The sequence below is a fragment of the Crocuta crocuta genome, unplaced genomic scaffold, assembly GCF_008692635.1.
Source record: "Crocuta crocuta isolate KB4526 unplaced genomic scaffold, BGI_CrCroc_1.0 scaffold348, whole genome shotgun sequence".
NCBI classification, from domain to species: Eukaryota; Metazoa; Chordata; class Mammalia; order Carnivora; family Hyaenidae; genus Crocuta; species Crocuta crocuta.
Genome location: NW_027529573.1, coordinates 2,316,167 through 2,331,069, shown reverse-complemented (window position 1 = coordinate 2,331,069; position 14,903 = coordinate 2,316,167). Strand labels below are relative to the sequence as shown.

At 36.4% G+C, this 14,903-nt stretch overlaps 1 protein-coding gene across 6 annotated transcripts in view; it reads left to right on the top strand.

Moving 5' to 3' along the window:
- HORMAD2 (HORMA domain containing 2) overlaps positions 1–14,903 on the top strand; it is a 99,577-nt gene that overhangs the window by 34,823 nt on the left and 49,851 nt on the right. For 5 of the 6 annotated variants that reach the window (XM_077761517.1, XM_077761520.1, XM_077761515.1 and 2 more), the window contains 2 exons: positions 1,306–1,457; positions 1,868–2,124. In XM_077761517.1, the coding sequence (XP_077617643.1) occupies positions 1,306–1,457; positions 1,868–2,124 (409 nt within the window). The remainder of the gene's footprint in view (positions 1–1,305; positions 1,458–1,867; positions 2,125–14,903) is intronic. The other variant, XM_077761518.1, reaches the window with a different exon arrangement.

Sequence of the window (14,903 nt, the reverse complement as noted above, 5' to 3'; positions counted from 1 at the left end):
TATAGCTGGCACAAAACAATACTGTGGACATGAAAGATATAGCCATGCATAATCTAGAGGGGAACATATAAACAGGAGTAATGTATGGGAATTATCAAGAAAAACTTCCTTGAAGAGTTGATACATGAGCTAGCTATTAAAGGATGAATTCAGGAGAGTCAGGAAAAGAAGTGGGAAAAGTACAATATGAGCAAAGTGAGTAGCATGTGCAAAGGCATGTGGGTGAAAAGAAACTGAGTAGTAAATGCAGGTGAGGTTGTAGGTGAGGGTGTGGCTGGTTGTGAAAGGCATTTTGAACACATACTATTCTTGAATTTGATTGAAAGGTGATAGGTATACTAGAAGAATTTTAAATAAGAGTGACATGAGCAGATTTTCCTATAGGTATATTGTTGCAGCAGTTATATAATGTTATTGCAATGTGGACAAGAAGAAAAGCGAGAAGAATAGATAGCCATTGTTGCAATCCATGTAGGGGAAGGGATGTCTCTGACAGATAACCAGACAGTAGAAAGGCCCAGAGCTGATGACTGATTTCCTATTTGGAGGTGTGTAGAGATGTGTATAAGCTTATCTCACAAGTGAGCCAACTAACCTAGAGTGTCTAAATGACTTGACCCAGATCATTCAGCTAGTTAGCAGCAGACCCAATCAAGTCTCCTAATTCTTTTTTGTTGTTGTTTGTTTAATATAATTTATTGTCAAATTGGCTAACATACAGTGTGTACACTGTACTCTTGGTTTTGGGGTAGATTCTCGTGATTCATTGCTTACATACAACACCCAGTGCTCATCCCAGGAAGTGCCCTCCTCAATGCCCATCACCCATTTCCCCCTATCTCCCATCAAACCTCAGTTTGTTCTCTGTATTTAAGAGTCTCTTATGGTTTGCCTCCCCACTCTCTGTAACTATTTTTCCCCTTCCCTTCCCCCATGGTCTTCTATTAAGTTGTTCAAGTTCCACATGTGAGTGAAAACATATATCTGTCTTTCTCTGTCAAGTCTCCTGATTCTAAATTCGTTGTTCTCACTGTTATGGCATGTGGTTATTTGTAACTCAAAATTTTAGAAAATCAGGTCATATTTAAAATGCCTTAGAAGAACTTGCTACCTAAGAAATCCATTGTATATACATTACAAAAAGTACAATCACTGCTCTAATTTACATTCTAAAGATAGTCTCAAGTGTCCTGATGTTTACTTTATATTTACTTGATCATATGGTAAAGAGTTTTGTTCTTTTCAAAATGGGTTTTCAATATTGTTTATGATTGAAAAGTATACTGTTTTTCTATTTGGTTATAGCAGTAATACAAGCTTTGAAAGTGGGACAAACAGTGAAGATATTAAGAAAGCCAGTGTTCTACTGATCCGTAAATTGTACATACTGATGCAGAACCTTGGACCCCTTCCTAATGATGTTATACTTACTATGAAACTCCACTACTATAATGCAGGTAAGTGGAGACCACTAGTCAAATTCCTTCTATTTATGTATGTATGTATTATTTATGTATTTGTTTGTTTATTTATTTATCTATTTATTTATTTATAGAAAGCATTAACTGGGGAGGGGCAGAGAGAGAATCCCACGCAGGCTCCCACACCGTCAGCACAGAGCCTGATACACGGCTTGAGCACACAAACAATGAGATTGTGACCTGAGCCCAAGTCAGAGGCTTAACAGACTGAGCCACCCTTGCACCCCTAGTCAAATTCCCTCTTAAGTGTTAAGTAATATTTTATATATAGAGATTTTTGCAAGCATCTGAAAGAGAGATCTGTTGCTATATGTGAAAGATTAATCTAACTGTTGATTAACTTAAACTCACAGTTTTCTTGGTTCTCTGCCCTTTTCATTTTGCAGTGACTCCTCATGATTACCAACCCCCTGGTTTTAAAGAAGGGATAAACTCACACTTCTTGCTGTTTGAGGGGGAGCCTGTAAACCTGCAAGTGGGATTGGTCTCCACTGGCTTTCATAGCATGAAAGTAAAAGTCACAACTGAGGCTACCAGAGTGTCTGTTTTGGAGAACAACCTCTTTCAAGAGAACAGCACTACTGAGATTGCCCATCAGGGTCTAGACTTTGATGAAGAAGAAGAAGAAGAAAGCAACAATCATGTAAGGCAAAGCTTTAGTAAGCCTCTGTTGCTTCAGTTAAACATAGCTAACGTTTTCCAATACCTATACAGATTATATCACAGTGACAGTCCAATGGAGTATGCCAGGTATAAAAACTAAAACAAAATAGCCTCTGACCTCAGGGAGTATTTACTGTAAAAAAAGTACTGTATTCAAGAAGGGAATATACTTTGTTGGATGAAATTGTCCATTACGAGGAGAAGAAAAAGACTTTCTAATATACTTCTTTTATAAAAGGTTCCCATGAATTTCTTTCCTTCATTTATAGGTAACATTTTTAGGATTTAAAAAATATTCTAGGTATTTATTCATACTCACTGGAAGTATAAATAAGTTCTTGATTACTGGGATAATTAAGTGGGCAGAGGTGGGGGGAAAAGTTACAAATAATCTCAAGTCAGAGTGAAAACAAAATGATAGTCAACTGTTGGTTATGTGGACAGAGACAAGCTTTGGGCTAGGTCCCTGGGAAATATCAGGGAGCTGGTTTGGAGCCACTGGAGCCAAATAGATAGGGCTCTGAGCCCTTTACCTTCCAACTTTCTCCAGTAGAGACTTGGAGTTGAGTGCTTGCTAGGGCCCACTGTGTCCTAGGTAAATCCACACCCTGTCATCTAGAAAACAAAGTTTATTGTGTGTTAACATTGTATTAAAAGGATTCTGAGTTAGATATAAAGAATTTTTAGACTACTTAATGGGAAGTGATGCTACAAAATCTTTTCAAAAACTATTTTCAGATTAGGATGCTAATTTGTTTGAGATAGTTTGAGTCCTTCTTAAAGGCATGACTATAGTAAATAACTTTTGAATGTTCTGATTATTTAAATCTGTTACATTTCATATATTGAAAGAAGTCTTAATTCAATTAATATAAATAATTTAACCAAGCAAGATTTTTTTCCATCTTAAGTATTTTCACAATGTCACACATACTAATGGCTTTAGAGTTTGAAGCAACTTTCTTCTGATTCTGTTCAAGGAAGATATAGCTAACATAGGCTAGTTTTTAAAAAAATAAAGTTTTTTTAATGTTTATTTATTTTGAGACAGAGTATGAGTTAGTGGGGGAGGGGCAGAGAGAGAGAGAGAATCCCAAGCAGGCTTTAAGCTGTTAGTGCAGAGCCTGATGTGGAGTTTGATCTCACAGACTGTGAGATCATGACCTGAGCCAAAATCAAGAGTTTGTCACCTAACTGACTGAGCCACCCAGGTGCCCCCAAAAAACAAAGGTTAAGAAAAGAATGAGCATGTTTCAGCTGGATTTTTATCTTTCAAAATTAAGGATTTCTTTCTCTTTTACCAATAGAAATGAAACCAGAGAACTTGAGAATGAATAGTTCAATTGATAGATTAATTAGCACATGATAACACTCGTCAAGCATATGTTTAGTAGGAACTATATATACAAAGATCAGAATTTTGTGGTAAACTCAGTCAATTCAAGCTCCTCTCTCAGCCAGCCAATCATATGAAACGATTTAAGTAAGTCTAGTGAAGAGCTTACTGACAGTTTGTCACTGAGAATTCTGTTTGCTTTTTTTTTAATAGAAAGCTCTTTTTGTTTTTGTTTTTTTTGTTTTTTAATATTTTTATTTATTTCTAGGAGAGAGAGAGAGAGAGACAGTGTGAGCAGGGGAGGGTCAGAGAGAGAGGGAGACACAGACTCTGAAACAGGCTCCAGGCTCTGAGCTGGCAGTCAGCACAGAGCCCGACGCGGGGCTCGAACCCACGAACCGGGAGATCACGACCTAAGCGAAAGTCGGACGCTTAACCGACTAAGCCACCCAGGCGCCCCTCTTTTTGTTTTTCAAACATGTTTATTTACATATTTTGAGAGAGAGAAATAAAGTATGTATGCACATGCAGGGGTGGGGCAGGGAGAGAGCAGAGAGAATCCCAAGCAGGTTCCACGCTATCATTGCTGAGTCCCGTGTGGGGCTCGATCTCATGGACCATGAGATCATGACCCGAGCCAAAATCAAGAGTTGACCACTCAGGCACCTCGGTACCTCGAGAATTCTGTTTGTTGTTTTCCTTCATGGAATATACGCACACACATTCATACACAAATATACATATGTAGAGCACTATATGCTTTTATTTATTCTTTAAATTTAAACTTTAGTTAACACACAGTGCAATATCAGTTTCAGAATGCTTTATACTTTTAAAAATAATTTTATTTTGAAATACATCATGTATACAGCAGAGCATCAGAGTATATAAAATAGTATGTACAGTTTAAAGAATAATGAGGGGCACCTGGGTGGCTCAGTTGGTTGGGTGCCTGGCTTAGGCTCAGGTCATGATATCATGAATGAGTTCAAGTCCACATTGGGCTCTGTGCTGACAGCTTAGATCCTGGAGCCTGCTTTGGATTCTGTGTCTCCCTCTCTCTCTGCACCTCCCCTGCTTGTACTCTCTTTCTTTGTCTCTCAAGAATAAATAAATGTAAAGAAAAAAAAATTTTTAAATAAAGAATAATGAGAACATCCATATATTCTTTATTCAGGTTAAGAAGTAAAACACTGTCACTATCTTAGAAGCCACCACATGCACCTCTTCATTGTACCCCTTCCTTCTCTTCCAAATGTAACCACTCTCCTATCTTCTATGATAATCCTTCTATTACTCTTCTTTATAATTTTACCATCTCTGAGCATATCCACTTGTTTAACAATTTTATCTAAATGTAATCATACTCTAAGTTATTTTTCTAAGATTTGCTTCTTTTGCTTAACCATCAAAAATGAGATTTATCTATTCACTACTGTAGAATATTCTACTCTTGATAGACATTCTTTTTTTCCTTCTAATTATTATAAACATTCATGTATACATTTCCTGGTATATATTTGCAAGAGTATCTCTGGAGAGTATACCAAAGAATCTTAGGGCTTATATATTTTCAATTTTATTAATAATCTGAACTGTTTTCCCTATTTGTATTCTACCAACAGTAGAGGAATATGCTCTATACTTATGCCAATACTTAATATTACTCAAGTTTATGTTTTCTGCCTAATTACTGGATGTGCAATGCTAATACGTCATAATTTCAATTTGCATTTCCCTAGTAGTGAGTTTGAGCATCTTTTCATATGCATTGGCCATTCTGGTTTTCTTATATCTGAAGTAACTGGTCAAGTCTTTCATGTATTTTTCTACTGGATTATTTATCTTTTCCTCTCCCATTGGTTTAAAAAATATGTTCTGATTAATAATTCCTTTTCACTTATTTATGTTGTGATATTTTTTCCAGGTTTGTGGCTTGTCTTTTCACTTTTTAAAAGATGTCTTTGGTAAACACAAGTTCTTTGCTGTAGTCAAATATTTTTCTCTAACATGTGCTTCTGAATATTCTCAAAAATTTTTTCTTTACCTGAGGTCATTTATTTTTTATTATTATTAAATTTTTTAAATTTTTATTTATTTTTAAGAGAGACAGAGTATGAGTGAGGGAGAGGCAAAAAGACAGGGAGACACAGAATCTGAAGCAGGCTTCAGGCTCCGAAATGTCAGCACAGAGCCTGATGTAGGGCTCAAAGTCACAAATCATGAGACCATGACCTGAGCCGAAGTCAGATGCTTAACCAACTGAGCCACCCAACCACCTGTACCTGAGGTCATTTATGATACAGTAGTACCACCTTAGCTGTGGCTTGGCTTCCTGAAGTTCAGTTATCCTTGGTCAACGGCAGTCAGGAAATAGATAATCCTGACAACATGTCAGAATATCAATAGTAGCCTAACACTACATTGCAATGCCTACATCACTCACCTTACTTCATTTCACCACAGGCATTTTGTCATCTCACATCATCACAAGAAGAAGGGTGAGTATAGTACAATAAGATATAGTACAAGATACAATAAGATATAGTACAATAAGAGTATGTATGTGTAGGAAAATACATAGTACATATAGGGTTTGGTTCATGATTTCAGGTAGGTCTTGGAACATAGTCCTGATAGGTAAGGGGAGAACTACTTATTCTCCTATATTTTATTCTAAGAATTTAAAGGTTTTTCTTTCTTTTTTTATTTTTAAAAAAATTTTACATTAAAATTTGAATGTTTATTTACTTTTGAGAGAGAGAGAGAAAGACAGAACATGAGCAGGGGAGGGGCAGAGAGAGAGACTGAGACACAGAGTCCAAAGTAGGATCCAGGCTCTGAACTGTCTGCACAGAGCCTGACGTGGGCTCAAACTCATGAGCTGTGAGATCATGACCTGAGCTGAAGTCGGATGCTTAACTGACTAACCCATCCACATAAACACATCATAATGGTATTGCTCAATAAGTATTCACAGATTTAACATCAAGGCTGGGATGAGGGTGAGGCAAGCATGGTGAGAGTAACCATGTTCTTAAATTTTGCTCCTAGGTAACCTGTTTGTCTCACCTTTGTCCCAGCCTACTAAATAAACATGTGAAATCAAAACCCAAAGAAGAAACAAATACTTTAAAGTCTTACTTCAAAGTCAGTCAACAAGAATATCTCTATCCTGACTTCTGTTAGCATAGATTAGTTTCTCTTGTTTTTTATTTTATAGATACAGATCAGAGTATGAGCCATTTGTTCACTCAACATTATGTTGTGAGCTTTATCCATATTCTTGCATGTTGTTGTAGGCCATTCTCACTATTCATTCATCTACTGTTGATGGGCATTTAGATAATTTTCTGGTTTTGACTGTTATGATTAGTACTGCTCTAAACATTCTGAACATGTTTCTTAATGAAATATGTACATATTTCTGGTGAGAATAGAATGCCTTGGAGTAGATTTGCTGTGTCAAGAATATGTGTGCATTTAGTTTTATTTTATTTTATTTTTAAATGCTTATTTATTTTTGAGAGAGAGAGAGACAGAGGGAGAGAGAGAGAAAATGTGTATGTGTGAGTATGGGAGGGGCAGAGAGAGGGAGACAGAGGATCTAAATCAGGCTCTATGATAGCAGAGCAGAGCCTGATGCTGGGCTCAAACTCACAAATTGTGAGATCATGACCTGAGCTGAAGGTGGACACTTAACCAACTGAGCCACCCAGGAGCTCCTGCATTTAGTTTTAATAGATACTACAAAACAATTTCCAAGGTGGTTGTGCTAATTTATACTCCTATCTAGCAATGTATGTGGTTGTTCCACATCCTCACTAACCCTGGGCGTTTTCTATCTTTTTAATTTTAGCCATTCTGATGGGTGTGTAGTGAGATGTCACTGTGTTTTTAATTTATAGTTCCCTGGTGACTATTGAAGATGAGCATCTTTTCGTGTGTTTATTGACCATGTTGGATATCCTCTTTTTTGTTGTTGTTTTTTTTTAATATTTTTATTTATTTCTAGGAGAGAGAGAGAGAGNGAGCCCGACGCGGGGCACGAACCCACAAACCGCGAGATCATGACCTAAGCGAAAGTCGGACGCTTAACCGACTAAGCCACCCAGGCGCCCCGGATATCCTCTTTTTTGAAGTGTCTTTCCAAGTTGTCATTTTTATTTATTGGGCTCTGTTGGATCATCTTTCATTCTTACTGATTTGTAGTTCTGTGTATATATTCCACATGTAAGTCATTTGTCAAATACATGTATTGTCAATATCTCTTTGACTTTATGAATTGCCTTTTTAGTCTCTTAATAGTGTGTTGTGGCGAATAGGATACTCATTATGTTAATTTTAATATATTTATTAAATATATCAATTTATCCATCTTTTCAGCTTTATTGGCAGTTTTTTTTTTAAAAAATTGTCTATTCTGAAGTTTACAGAGATGTCTTCTATGGTCTTCTTTAAAAATGGGACATAATTACAGAAAAAGAAGAGATTTTTTAATTATAAAAGACCCCCATGAATAACTTTATACCAAAAAATAGAAATGTAAACTATAAATATAAATACCTTTCTCTCTCCTACCTTCAAATATTGTATATTTTGGTATGAAATTATTTGTTTGTTTTCTGTTTCATTCATGTTTTGCTTTTCTCTGTTTGGTTTTGTCTCCCTGACTTCAAATTGATCTTTCCATCAATATATAGATATATATATCCTACAAGCACCTCAAATTCAACATCTCCAAATAGAATTTCAACTTCTAACCAAATATGCTCTTTCTTACCTCAGGTTCCTTATCTTGATGTTGTAACCATCATTTTATCAAACAGTGTGACCAGGAATGTGTTCAACTTCTGTGTTCTTACTTCTCACATCCTTTTGGTTACCATTTCCATCTATTTTGCCTTTGAAATATTTCTCAAGTTTGGCCCTATTGCCATTGTGCTGATTCAGACTGTCATCCTTGCTTTCTTTGTGACTGACAGCTAAGTCTCCTTACTGAGTCTCCCTGATGTCAGCATTGCCTCTCTAATCTGTCTTCTAGAGTACCAGAGAGTAAGGGTACTAAAACTATAACAATCATATTCAAATATTTCAAGTTCATTTATTTTGTGTAACTTCAAAGGGCAGAGGAGGGACAGGAAATGAAAATCACAGGGGTGAGTGGAGGTTGATTTTGAATCATTAGAAGGAAGAACTTCCTCTTTAAAAATTTGAAAGCAATATTATAATGACATTAAGGTAATTTGAAAAGCAAAACAAATCTTCTAACTGTCCTTCCATCTTATCAATACTGTTCATTTTTGTATATGTTCCATCACCTCCAGTCTTTTTCCACAGATACACATATTTATGTATAGTTTTAATCCTGGTTTATATATACATTTGTTTTACTTTTATACTTAATGTTAACTTTATAAATATTTCCCACCTTAATCTTCATATTTCTAATTTTAATGAACTTTTGTTTTATTTAGGTACTTACTCTTCCATTTCCCTACCTTTAAACATTTAGGTTAGTTCTTTTTTTTTATGTAATGACCTATGCTGTTTAATTTATTTATAACTTCTAAATGTTATAACATTCTTTTAAAACTTATCTCCTGTCAGTTTTCTTACAGTGCCTCAGGGAAAATATTTTTCTCTTAAATAGTTTATTGTCAAGTTGGTTTCCATATAACACCCAGTGCTCGTCCCAACAGGTGCCCTCCTCTGCACCCATCACCCCCCTTCCTCTCTCCCCCCCCCCCCCTCAGTCCTCAGTTTGTTCTCAGCATTCAAGAGTCTCTCATAGTTTGCCTTCTCCCTCTCCCCAACTATTTTTCCCCTTCTTCTCCCCCATGATCCTCCATTAAGTTTCTCCTAATCCATTAGGTTAGTTCTTGATTTGCTGTTATAAATAGTGTTATAATAAATCCTTTTGTATGCATGACAGAATTTTCCTTGTTTTTTAAGGATATGGTATTAGGAGTGAAATTTACAGGGTCTGAAATTTGTATAACTCTTTAATGAACATTACCAAATCATTTTCCAGAAGCTTGCCAGCTTCTCTACCTCCTCAGAATGGATTTTCTAACAATGACAATTGTTTAATGAACCAGACTGTCTTGAGAAAGGTGAACTCCTTGTCACCAGCTGTGTTCACGTATATGTATGTGTGTCCACATACATACTGTGTTCAAGATAGAGTATAGATGATAGTCTCCAGGGTGTTGCAAGAAAAAGATCATGATTTAGGGGAAAAGTTAAACTAGTTTGATTTCTGAGATCCCTTCCATGCTAAGATTCTCTGGGATGTGTTTTGAATTCCTATCAAGAGCAATGCCTTGCTGAGCACTGTAAGGAAGACAAAAGCATACAAAACATATTTTCTACATTTAGGAACTCTGGCTGAAGAGACAATACCAATATAATATAATGATGAATAATAGTGGAGAGTATATGAATGATAGAAATAATATTAAGTAACAACAGAGCATTGTTCTTGGGACTTTACATGTATTATCACTTTTAATCTTCCTAGTTATTTTATGAAGTAGAGTCTATTTTTTTAAATTTTGTTAACATTTATTTATTTTATTTTTGAGAGACAGACACAGAGCGTGAGAGGGGGAGAGGCAGAGAGAGGGATACACAGAATCCGGAGCAGGCTCCAGCACAGAGCCAGACGCGGGTCTCAAACCCATGAACTATGAGATCATGACCTGAGCTGAAGTCGGCTGCCCAACTGACTGAGCCACCCAGGTGCCCAAGTAGAATCTATTATTATCCTGATTTTATAAATGAGGAAACAGACTTAGAGAAATTAGCTCAAGGCTGCATACACAGTGAATAAGTAGCAGGGTCACATTTCAGATCAAGGCAATTTGACTCCAAAGCCTGTGCTGTTATGATACAGAAATAAGGATAAATTGGCACTGTGTGGGAAGGTTTCATTGAATTGGTGATTTTATGGATGAATTGTATTTTGATTGGCAGATTTTAATGTGGAGGATATTCCAAACAAATTGAAAAGTACAGTATAGTACTGTATAGTTATGTCTTTATGACTTGTAATTCCAATACTGAACTTTCCATACCTTTCCCTGTATTCTATGGCTTTGCTACAGTCTCTACTTTTGGTAACCTCTAACTGAAAGATTTTTAAAAACTTTTTTAAATCATAAAATTTTCTTTTAAAATAGGAAGTCTACAAAATCTTGATCAAACTGCTTATACTGCTTTTTCACCAGTGATCTGTCGTAATGAAGCAATTTAACATATCATCTTGTTGTGACACTACTGTAAGATTGAAAAAATAAGATTTTCATACAATTTTCTTTTTCATCTTATTCATTATCTCATTCACAGAAAAAAATATGAAAATTTTTCATCAATAGTTGAAATTATTCAATATTTGAATAGTACAAATATTCATTTTCTGGTATGATCCTTAAGATCCAAGGAACAATGTAAAAGTGAAATTGTACTTGGCAGTAAGTTAGGAAATGATAAAAGCACACAGATTTGAAGTTTAAAAAGTTTTAAGTTATAAGAACTCTTATTTTTAGTTTTTAAATGTTTATTTATCTCTGAGATAGCATGCAAACACACAAGCAGGGGAAGGGCAGAAAGAGGAAGACAGGATACAAAGTGGGCTCCACGCTGACAGCAGAGAGTCCAATGTGGGGCTCAAACCCACAGAACCATGAGATCATGACCTGACAAAGTCGAACACTTAACTGACTGAGTCACCCAGGTCCCCCAAGTTATAATAACTTAAAACCTAACTCCATTTGGAAAATAGGACACAGAGCCCAAGTAAGAGATCAAGGAATCCTAGAACAACAAGGGTTATGTAGAATTGTCTGGAAAACGCTATCCTAAATGTGTTCTTCTCATTTTATCTACCTCTGCAACATCTGCAGGACAGGTCTTCATTCCTAATAACAATGATTTGGGCTTAATATCTAGCTAGTAAGGCCACACAGACACAATGGCACCTCGTAGTACTCTGGGAAGTTGAACCTGTTTTCTCTGTGTGGTCAATTGGACAGATAGAAATAGATCTATATACTAGAGAGACACCCCTGGACAGGCCTCTTTATTTTTTAAAAAATATTTATTTCTGAGACAGAAAGAGAGAGAGAGAGCAGGGGAGGGTCAGAGAGAGAGGGAGACACAGAATCCTAAGCAAGCTCCAGGTTCTGAGCCAGCAGTCAGCACAGAGCCCAAGACACGGGGCTCGAACCCTCGAACTGTGAGATCATGACCTGAGCCGAAGTCGGAAGCTTAACCAACTGAGCCACCCAGGCACCCCTGGACAGGCCTCTTTAAAGAACTCCCTATCTTGTGACAATCAACACATGTTCTGGAATTGGCTGTGGAATTTTATTTAAATTTTATGCTAAGTTTAACTGTTGAAGGAAAAGTACTTCTTTCTAATAGAGTACTAAAATTACTTTCTAGTAATTAACCCAGGCTCCTTAAAAGACTGTAATAGTAATAGACCTTAAAAGACTGTAATAGACAGTAATAGTAATTACTGACATGTACAGACAACCATAAAAAAAATGGAGGGCTGTGGCAATTGGGTGGCTCAGTCTGTTAAACCTCCGAATTTGGCTCATGTCATGATCCAGTGGTTTGTGAGTTCGAGCCCCACATCGGGCTCTGTGCTGACAGCTTGGAGCCTGGAGCCTGTTTCATATTCTCTGTTTCCCTCTCCTCTCTCTGCCCCTCCCCTGCTTGTGCTCTCTCTCCCAAAAATAAACAAACATTTTAAAAAATGGAGGGCTAATGTTACCCACATCTACTTTAAAGACTGATGGTTCTAGTTTATTAAACCATTATCGCTGTTTTGGAATTTATATTTGTATCAGTTTTTTAGATAGGGGCCCATATGCTATAATTTTCTAATTTTCCAAGCTCATTTTGAGTCTTTGTACCTCCATGTTAGAAAGAATTGTTAGATACTCTGTACACATCTTTTTCTAGGCCTTTCCTTTGTACCTAGTAATTTTGATCTAGAATGGTATATTTTTCTCATCTGTGACACATTAATTTCACTGATGCATAAATAATTCATATAAATGATGTTTTTGAGGGTGGCTAAAGGCAGAATTTTTAAAAATAAACAGTCACAAGTATTTATTTTTCTGAAAATTTTTTTCACAAGTATTTCTTAAACACCAATTCAATAGTCTATCATTTTGTCTCGTTACAAAATGAACATTTTTGTATGCATTTTTTTCCTGCGTGAAGCCCATTTTTCACCTTTTTATGCTAACACATTAAAAAAATTTTTTATAGTTTATTTATTTTTGAGACAGAGAGAGACGGAGCATGAGTGGAGGAGGGGAAGACAGAGAGGGAGACACAGAATCCGAAACAGGCTCCATGCTCTGAGCTGTCAGCACAGAGCCGGATGCGGTCCTCGAACCCACGAATGGTGAGATCTGACCTGAGCCGAAGTAGGACGCTTAACCGACTGAGCCACCCAGGCTCCCCTAAAAAATTTTTTTAATGTTTATTTATTTTTGAGAGAGAGGGAGAGAGAGAGAGAGATAGAGCATAAGCGGGGGAGGAGCAGAGAGAGAGGGAGATACAGAATCCAAAGCAGTCTCCAGGTTCTGAGCTGTCAGCACAGAGCCCGACATGGGGCTCAAACTCACGGACAGTGAGATCATGACCTGAGGTGAAGTTGGCAGCTTAACCAACTAGCCACTCAGACACCCCTATGCTAACACATTTGGTTAGTGCAAATGATTTGTTTTTGAGAAATTAGAATGTAAATTACATTAACATCAAAGTAAATGGTACCATTTAAGTGTGGACCAGAAAGATATTTTCTTATTCCTTAGAATTGCTTTGTGTTCCAGCTAATGAACTGAAATGAGAGCCTTTTCATTTAGAACATATTTTCTCCTACTACACTCTGAACTGAAGTTTTGCATTTTTGAAGAATAGTCTGATAGCATCACATCTCACGAAGCATATATCTTTATTTGATACAATGTAGTGTTGGCAAGGATATCTTAGATTCTTGGAAATGGAGTTGATTATTGAAAATGTTGGAGAAGGCACATTATCTACAGAAAGTATTCAGACTTAAAAACCACACATCATTCTCTATCATGGAGCTATAGTCCTTTCCACAAAGTTTCTTTTTGTCAAATAGGAAGATTTTTTTCAATTAATTTTTGTTTTGTATTATAGAATGTAAATGTTATCTTCTATTAACCATGCAAGGAGGAATGAAAGTTGGTTAAATTTCCCACAATCCTATAAGTCATTTCTTTTTTTATATGAATCATTCTGTAACCTACCAGAGAATTATTTCTAGTGGAAAGAGCTACATTGATGATCTGTTATGTTTCACTTACATTAAGAAATGAGAAGTATATTGATGTTTATTATAGCAGAAGAAAAGTTGAGCATAGTGAGTAACTTAAGGTAGGAGCAATTTGAATGTACTATTATTAAATCTTAGCAGTAAAATAAATTTTGTTTAAAAAAAAAGGTGGGGGGAGTGGGGTCCCTGGGTGGCTCAGTCAGTTAAGAGTTCAATTCTTGATTTTGGCTCAGGTCATGATCTCACCATTTGTGGGATCAATTCCTGCATTGGGCTCTATGCTGTCGTCTGCTTCGGATTCTCTCTCTCCCTCTCCCTCTGCCCCTCCCCTCTCAAAGTAAATAAGTAAAACTTATTTTTAAAAAGGGATTAAGACTTAGAATATTCTGTTTAAAAAAAGATACTTACGAAGGGTGCCTGGGTAGCTCAGTTGGTTGAGCGTCCAACTTCAGCTCAGGTCACAATCTCACAGTTCATGAGTTCAAGCCCCATATTGGGCTTGCCACTCTTAATGCAGAGCTTTCTTTGGATCCTCTGTCCCCACCCACCTCTGCCCCTCTGCTCATATTCTCTCTGTCTCAAAAATAAATAAACATTTAAAAAAAAGATACTTGTGGGGCGCCTGAGTGGCTCAGTCAGTAAAGCATCTGACTCTTGATTTCAGCTCAGATCATGATCTTGCAGTTCATGAGTTTGAGCCTGGCATCAGGCTCTGTGCTGACAGTGCAGAGCCTGCCTGGGATTTTCTCTCTCCCTCTCTGCCCCTTTCCTGATCTCTCTCTCTCTCAAAATAAATAAATAAACTTAAAAAAATACTTGTAATAATCTGAAATAATACAATGTTATCATACTAAAATCATTACACTAAAACCATTATGCTAAAACCATTAAACTAAAACTAATAACAGGTTCTATTTAAATTATGATTTTTTTCTCTTCCTGTAAGTGGCCTGAGGTGATCTCTGAAAATGGTTCACTATTCACTTAACCCAGAAAATGCTAAAAATCATACAAATCAAGAGGCTCAAATCTTCATGTTCACTTTATTTATTTATTTATTTATTTATTTATTTTAATGTTTTTTATTTAT